The following is a 7,951-nucleotide window of genomic DNA, read 5'->3' on the forward strand; positions in this document are numbered from 1 at the left end:
CAGACAAAATTGAGAGTTATAAGTAAAGGCCTATGATTAGAGTCAGGCTCGTGGTTGTTTAAAATGTCAAAATTTGTTATTTCTTTGTATAGAGGGAGATTGAAGATAACATAGTCTACCACGCTGCTACCAAGCCCATGGATGCAGGTCATCGGGCTAGAATTGGGCCACATTTTTAAACCGTTGCAAATTATGAGATCCTGAGCACTACAAAGCTTGACTAGCTCTGACCCAAACAAATTCTCCCCGAGGTCTTCAAAGCTCCTTTTGTACCAGCTAGCCAAAGAAAGGTCTTCATCTAACCAAAGAGGATTAGGGTTGAAATGATTGCTCAGAAGCATAGCTTGGTTTCTTGAAGTTCGAGCATTAAAGTCACCCATTAAAAGGATATTTCCTTCATTCCTTAGGCTAGAAATATCATTCTCTACACCACTGTGAGGACTATTTTTATCTAGATTCTTTTTCTTATAGAAGTTAGAATTGATAGGGGGAATAACAAATTTCTATGTAGGTCTTTTTATCATAAATGTAGTAATTTCTATCAAACTATATTGGTTGTAAGGGTAGTTTTTATAAATCCTAGCATCGGGAGAGATGTTTTTCTTAATGTAACAAGCTACACCCCCAATGCCTCTACGGGAGGATTGCAGGTAGACCATAATGTAAAGCCATCTATGTTAGGGACCTTATATTGTTCGTGCTCCCAAGTTTCAACAAGCAAAATAATATCAATATCATTCGAGATCCAACTTAGCTTGGGGCCTTTGTTCCATGGAAAGCCTCGATAGTTCCAAGAAAGAATCTGGAGCATGTCGAATTGCTATTTATTGTTATCTTTTTTGTTTCTATCTCAAAAAATGGATTTTCTATTTCTGATTATTTCCCATTTTCCTTCCTCCCTAGCTTCCTTTACCTTTTGAACCTCCTTTCTCAACTCTTGATCTATATTGATATATATTTAAAGATAGATTAATAACAAGAAAACTACTTTAATGTGCGTTGATAAAATAACTCAATGCACATGTTATGTAATCTTTATAACATATAAAATACAATTTAAACAATAAAAAAATATACATCCTTTTTTCATTCTAAAATAAATTTCCACATGAAGAAATTTGGTACTCTTAACTTATGATATATTTGTGATTAAGATAAATCTATATTGGCAATTAGAAAAATTTTCCTAATATTTTTGCATTACTAACAACAAAAATTTCTTTAAAATATTGCTAACTTTTAAATTTAAATAAAAAATAATATTGAAATATAAAATTTCCCTAAATCTTGAATTTGAATTTGAATAATTAAATTTAAATAAAAAATAGCAATGCAATTTGAAATTTCCGTAAATCTTGAATAGGAATAAAACCATTATATAATTTGAAATTTTAATTACTATTTATATTTTAAGTTAATTATTTAAAATTATTTTAATATTTTTAAGATAAATTAATTTTTCTTTTTAATATTTATTATGGAGAAATAAATTTATTTGAAGTTCAAATTTTGAATTTATGTTCAATATTTATAATTAATTAAAACTCGAAGAGATCTATAGGAAAAGTAACATCTAAATTGTAATTTATTTGTAATTTGATATATGATTCCATAAAAGTCATATTCGTTGTAATCAATTTTTAAACGTAATAAATTTTAAATATATATGCAATATCTCAATTTGTGATAACTATCAATTGATTGTAGTTTATTCACTTAGATAAATAAGTGATCACTATATTATAAAATAGTTTATTCACTTAGATAAATAAGTGATCACTATATTATAAGTATTATAAAAAGGCACCAAAATAAAAGAAAACATCAATTAATTATAAATAATTAAAAAAAAATCCAATACATTTTTAATATATTAATTTTTAGTTATTTAATTTTATATTATAAATTATTCATTTTTTACTCAATCATACATCATTCCTCAATTTACAAGACACCAACCTTCAACAGAATTATATCCTAAATTGATAACTAAAAATTAATTTTTAGTTATTTAATTTTATATTATAAATTATTCATTTTTTACTCAACTATATATCATTCCTCAATTTATTAGACACCTACCATCCATCCATCCATTCATGCATCAGAATTACATCCTATATTCATAACAAACTAAAAAATATCAAAGAATTATATTTTAGATTCATAACAAACTAAAAAATATCAATTTAATGAAAATAATTTGTATTACCATCCATTCATCAGAATTATATCCTAGATTCATAACAAACTAAAAAATATCAGAATCCATAACCAACTAAAAAATATCAAAGAATTATATCCTAGATTCATAACAAACTAAAAAATATCAATTTAATGAAAATAATTTGTCTTACCATCCATCCATCCATTCATTCATCAGAATTATATCCTAGATTCATAACAAACTAAAAAATATCAATTTAATGTAAATAATTAAAATTACTTTCAATGCAATTTCAATATATTAACTTTTATTATTTAATTTTTTTGTTATAAATTATTTAGTTTTTATTTAAATATTAAATACACATCAGTCCTATTTTTTAAAAACCTACCATCCATTCATGAGAATGATATCGTAAATTCATAATTATCTGCGAGAATTAAAGTTATATTTCAATAATCAAAACTTCCATTTAAATTTTTGATGCATAAATTTTAAATTAGATAGGCATTGTTATAAATCGATTATTTATGATTTAAATATACACATCAATTTACATCAACTCAGAATCTCATACACAATGGCACTGAATTATTTTCTTACAAGGGTCGAAAGCAACTCATACAACGAATGCTCGTATATAATGAGTGAATATAACAACTGAAAAAAGCATAGAGCAATGGCTCAAAAAAATTACATAGGATAATCAATGAATAAATTAGTAATTACTCAATGAAATTTCAGGAGGCAACAATTCTCATGTAAAGTGACTGAATAGAATCAATGAATAAATTAGCAAAATATTTTATCAGCCGGATCAATCTCTTCTCGAGCACTTCTAATTCCTATTCCCAATCTGTATTAAAAGTTCACCCTTATATGGATTTATGCAGCGTTTTGTATATTGAAAGCTAAGTCGATGCCGTTGAAAGCAATAGGCCTGTACATCCAGTATTTGTCCGAGCTCAGGAACTGCAGGCGAAGCTTTTTCAATCATGTCGAATCTAGTAGTAAAAACTGCTGAAGTTTAAAAGAAGATCAAGGAAGGAAACGCACCTTGACTTGAAGTTGTAAGAATTTGACGTAGCTTACTGCTTCATCCAACATCGTACTTATGTCAACCTGAGCAAAAATCGTTCGGATTATAAGCACAAAAATTGCAAGGTAGATTTCTTGATTTTTACAGCATCGGAACAGTTTCATGACTCTTACTCCGGGATGGAAGTATATATGTTCAAAATGTGAACTTACTTTTCCTCCATTGGGTACTAGCTTTTGCAATATTTTCAGCCGTTCGTTAATCCTTTCTCTTCGATTCTGTAGAGTTAAGAAACCCATCAGAATAATACACTTTTTGGGACAGGTTAGTGTTGATGATATCGGAATAAAGATAGCATACCCTTGCATACACACTCTGCGGATCAGTGGCAGGGCCTTTCTGAGACCGATGCCTTCCATTTCTATTATTACTTGGTGGACGGTCTTCTTCAGATTCATTTGTTTGGCAATCAATCGTCTTAGAACCTCTCTGTGGTGGGAAATAAATGAAAAATTAGAACACCTAAGGACAAAAAAACTACACTTTTAATTACTCAAAAATACAAAAATCAATGGTTATAGCTGTAGTCTAACTTTTTTTTAAAGGTTTCTAGATTTTTTGGGCCTAAGTTTGGTTAAATTTTGCAGAAATTTATTAGAAATCTATATGAACAATCTCAGTCCTCCGGAAAAAGGAATTCTTTCAAGGTTCTGACTCGATAAAATTAGGATAAGACCTAAACAAAATTTATTTTACCAAATTATATCCAAAAACTATAAAACATTTTAAACAATGTCATTTTCTTTGCTGGCAATATAAATAGTTTCGTATAAAGATATAAAGATGTCAGCATTAATTGTGATAGCTTGCCCACGTAGTTGCATAACCGAAAAATTGAAAACATTTATTTTCCAACAATTAGAAATTAGAAATGAGATATATGTATTGTTTACGTTTTATTATAAATGCAATATTTGAATTGTTTACCTAAATTATTGAATTTATAACAAATCTTAAATTAAAGATGTTTCCATGTTTTAACAACATTTGAAATCAAACATTTTTTAACATCTCAATTCAAATTCTCTTTATCTTCCTCCACATATTCACAAAAGAAATACTACTCTGAACGGAACCATGAAAATTGTAATCGAACAAAAATGTCATACAATACCGTACTTACGAACGGAACCATGAAAATTGTAATCGAACAAAAATGTCATACAATACCATACTTACGGAGGTAACTCTCTTGGAGGGAGGAGCCAAGGGGTTATCCAGACTTTGGTCAGCTTTTCTCTTCATGCTTAATTTTCCCTGCTCTTTGAATTTTCCTTCCCTGGACGAGATAGAGGCCTGACCATCTGATCTTGGTGGTTTCGAAATAGCATCGTCCTCTTCGTTGACACTAACGATTTCAAAACGAGAATGTGGAAGCTCGAGCTCAACATTCTGCCTCCGAATTCTAGATGATAAACTGGGATATGGCTCCGTAGCTTCTGGTGAGTTCGCAGAATTGATTAATTTGTTCTGATCAAAAGCATCTTCACTAGAATCCAGGGATAGGTATCTAAAATTGGGGTAGTATTGCTCTCTTGCAAACTCAATTTCAGAAGCACTGCAAGGAAAACTTCCAGACTCAAACATGTCCCAAGTGTGGCATAGCTGGCCATCGCCGTGCTCTTGCCATGAGGAAAGTACCGCTTGGTAATGCGCTAAGGATGGACCGTAAGCTTGTTTCGCACTTTGTGGAAACATAATATTGGCATTCGAATTATAAGCAGAATACAGAACAGGCTGGCCTTCCAGTGAACTATCATCAGCGAATTCTAAACTCCTTGAACCGCGATTTTGATTTCTTCGCAGTATGTCATCCCAGTTTACTCTTTCCAAATCACATTCCATCTGGGCGGAGGTATTAGTGGGGAAGCTTGTAAGCCACCGAGTCACAAAGTCTGTTTCATGGGCTTCGTCGCCCGAATTGATTCCCATACCTAATACCAGAGACGTATGGAATTCGTCCACACAGGGCTCAGAGCTAGGACTACCTGATTCTCGAGATGGGGACGACATACTAGAAATATGTATGATTTCTTCCCAAAACAATGTAGTGATTTTCTTTTGGAAAGAATGATGAACTGAAAATTGAACTTTTCGGCTCAGGAATCGTCAGAAACGCAGAGAGAAGGGGACAGTAGAACCGTCCTCGGCAGAACTGGTCTATGACGAGGAGCACGGTCGTAGGCGCTTATTTTAAAAGTGGAGAGTGGCAAGACGTGGGATGTCCGGCTGTGCTTCGTGGATAACGGACAGGTCATCAATCTGTCGTGGACAGCTCATAGATGTCATACAGGTGGCCTTCGTGTGTCAAGCACCTTCCTTTTAAAATACATGAAATTTGAAATGTCGCCCACCGGACAGACGGCTGTGTTGCAACTTATTGGCAAGCCACTTAGAACCCATCAACATCTTGCAATTGCAGTCCGGATGTAGCGCGCGTTTAATACTTTGGTTGGTTGGTACACTTCTCCGGTTCGTTACACACAAGCACAAACAAATAATGTGTCAGTTCCCCGCACACCATCCATATCGATTGCCACGTATGAACACTTTATTTTGTGATATTGATAAAATTCACTACGGAAATTCCATCTTTCATTAAACTGAACAGGATAATAATCTGAAGCTTTCAGTCTTAGTTGGATGATATGGATATCCAATCGGTAAAATAAATTAATTACGCTAAAACGTTCGTATATATACATAATGACATTAATAAATAAGCTTCATATATGCATAACGTAGATCAATTACATTTATTTCTTAATAATTACAAATTAATAATATTAATTATTATTATTAGTAGTATTTGTATCAGATGTTGCAAAGGAAACGCCCTAAAGCATAAATTGAAGAATGCAAATATTTTATTATTATATTTAAAAATATTAATTAAAATAACATTTTAATTTTAATAACATTTTAAAGCTTAATCCAATTTAAGCCATGAGATGAAAAAGCTACAACATGGACCGTAGTACATGTCATTTTATTTATTTTGCAGCATATGTTCGTTTGTAAATTCCATGAATTCCATTCCATCGATTGTCTGAACCAATATTTAACTGTGCATATTATCATTTTTTGTTTTATGTACTTTGTTATTATGAACTTCTCCTTCTCTCAGAGTTTGAAATGGAATTCATTCATTGTAATGGTACCAAAAATTCAAAATACTCTTTACTTATGATGAATTTAGTTATTATTTTTTAATTCTTTCCTGACTTGATAATAAACTTCAATATATATTAAACAAGATAGAACAAACCATCAAATATTTTAGTTTATAAACAAGACATCAAATATGTTAGTTTCTCATCAAATAGCTTTGTCTTATACTTTTTATTAAATAGCATTGACCAGTCTGGTCATTTATTTACGGTGGGCACCTTCACATATGTGTCTCCCTTGATCGTGATGGTAACGTGATGATAATTATTTCTAATCTGTTTCACCTCACGAGGCCGATCAGGGTTAAAGATCCCATTATTTAAAATATGCAAAATCCCATAAAACAGTATTCATGTGATGAATATACATTAATTCAATCCACTCAAATGTGCACGAGGAATGAATTATTTCAAGTTGTATTAGCTTGATACATACAAATGTTATGCAAAACTGATCTTAAGCGGTTTTTATAGCTAATCCAATCAAACGTACAACAAGAAATAAATTCTTCATCGTTGTATTTTCTTAATTACATAATGTCGATCGTCAACATGAATATTAAAATAAAAAATGTTAAAGAACTTGGAAAACCATTTATGGTTTAACTTTACGAATATTAAAATACCTGGTGGAAATTGATAGTCTTGGATTAAAGTACTAATCAGAGTATCACCCCAAATAGTGTTCCCCATTGCAATAATGTCATGAGATTGTAGTGGAAAATGAGAGATTGAGACAACGTTGCACCTCACATAGGCAAGAGCCACGACAGAAGGAAAACCAGTTGTAGATGGAGTAGCCACAACAACGAAGGGCACAAAATACATGGACAAAGGAGCTCACTATCCAAATTGAGATTGATGTCTGGCAGCATCAGAATCCATATAAGTTTACGCATCGGCATAGGCAGAGGTGGAGACTCGCCACGCCTAATTTTCCATGGCCACAACGTGCTGTGTAGACAATTTCAGTGTCAAGATCCCCCTGGCCATTGCCATTGCCATGATTTATATACATAACCTGTATAAAAACATTCTCAGCCGCTCTTTCCTTATCGTCAAACAACTTGCCCTTATCGTAAGTAAAGAAGGAGGCTCGCCATGCCTCATGAATTCAAGATACCACGTTGTAATCAGTTATGCTGACCAGTGCGCAAACCGTTTCCCAAACAAATTTGTCGTCGAATAGCCTGCCCTTATCGTAAGTAAAGAAGGAGGCTCACCACGCCTGATGAATTCAAGATACCACGTTGTAATCGGTTATGCTGACCAGTGCGCAAACCGTTTCCCAAACGAATTTGTAACCATTTTGTAACCATTATGATCGAACAGTTGAAACTTTTGCAATCATCTAACATAGGATCCTATGGCATACAAGGATGACAGGTGGGCAGAGAGGGGAGTTGATTTCAGAGGGAATGCCTTACGGCGTAAATATTTTTGGATATTTGAGAGTGATTCCAATTTTATTGAATTTCATCCAGAGAAAGTGTGAAAGGACATAATAAAGACACA

At 32.4% G+C, this 7,951-nt stretch overlaps 1 protein-coding gene across 1 annotated transcript; it reads right to left on the reverse strand.

Moving 5' to 3' along the window:
* Positions 1-3,052: 3,052 nt before the first annotated feature.
* Positions 3,053-5,279, reverse strand: LOC149167419 (uncharacterized). The gene is made up of 5 exons (XM_089430477.1): positions 4,446-5,279; positions 3,567-3,695; positions 3,419-3,484; positions 3,224-3,289; positions 3,053-3,139 (listed from the first exon to the last, which is right to left on the reverse strand). The coding sequence occupies exons 1-5, from the start codon at positions 5,277-5,279 to the stop codon at positions 3,053-3,055; spliced, it is 1,182 nt and encodes a 393-aa protein (XP_089286603.1).
* Between the last annotated feature and the right edge of the window lie 2,672 nt (positions 5,280-7,951).

Source organism: Pinus tabuliformis, chromosome 5_1 (genome assembly GCF_031772625.1).
Source record: "Pinus tabuliformis cultivar Carrire ecotype Pingquan chromosome 5_1, CPIR1, whole genome shotgun sequence".
Lineage (NCBI taxonomy): Eukaryota > Viridiplantae > Streptophyta > Pinopsida > Pinales > Pinaceae > Pinus > Pinus tabuliformis.

Excerpts from the sequence above, each read along its gene's own strand:
- LOC149167419 (XM_089430477.1), bottom strand. The coding sequence starts at position 5,279 with ATGTCGTCCCCATCTCGAGAATCAGGTAGTCCTAGCTCTGAGCCCTGT. Across the intron at positions 3,696-4,445 it reads CCTCCAAGAGAGTTACCTCC|AGAGGTTCTAAGACGATTGA; the intron begins GTAAGTATGGTA and ends TTCCCACCACAG. Across the intron at positions 3,140-3,223 it reads TCTTACAACTTCAAGTCAAG|TTCCTGAGCTCGGACAAATA; the intron begins GTGCGTTTCCTT and ends CTTCGCCTGCAG.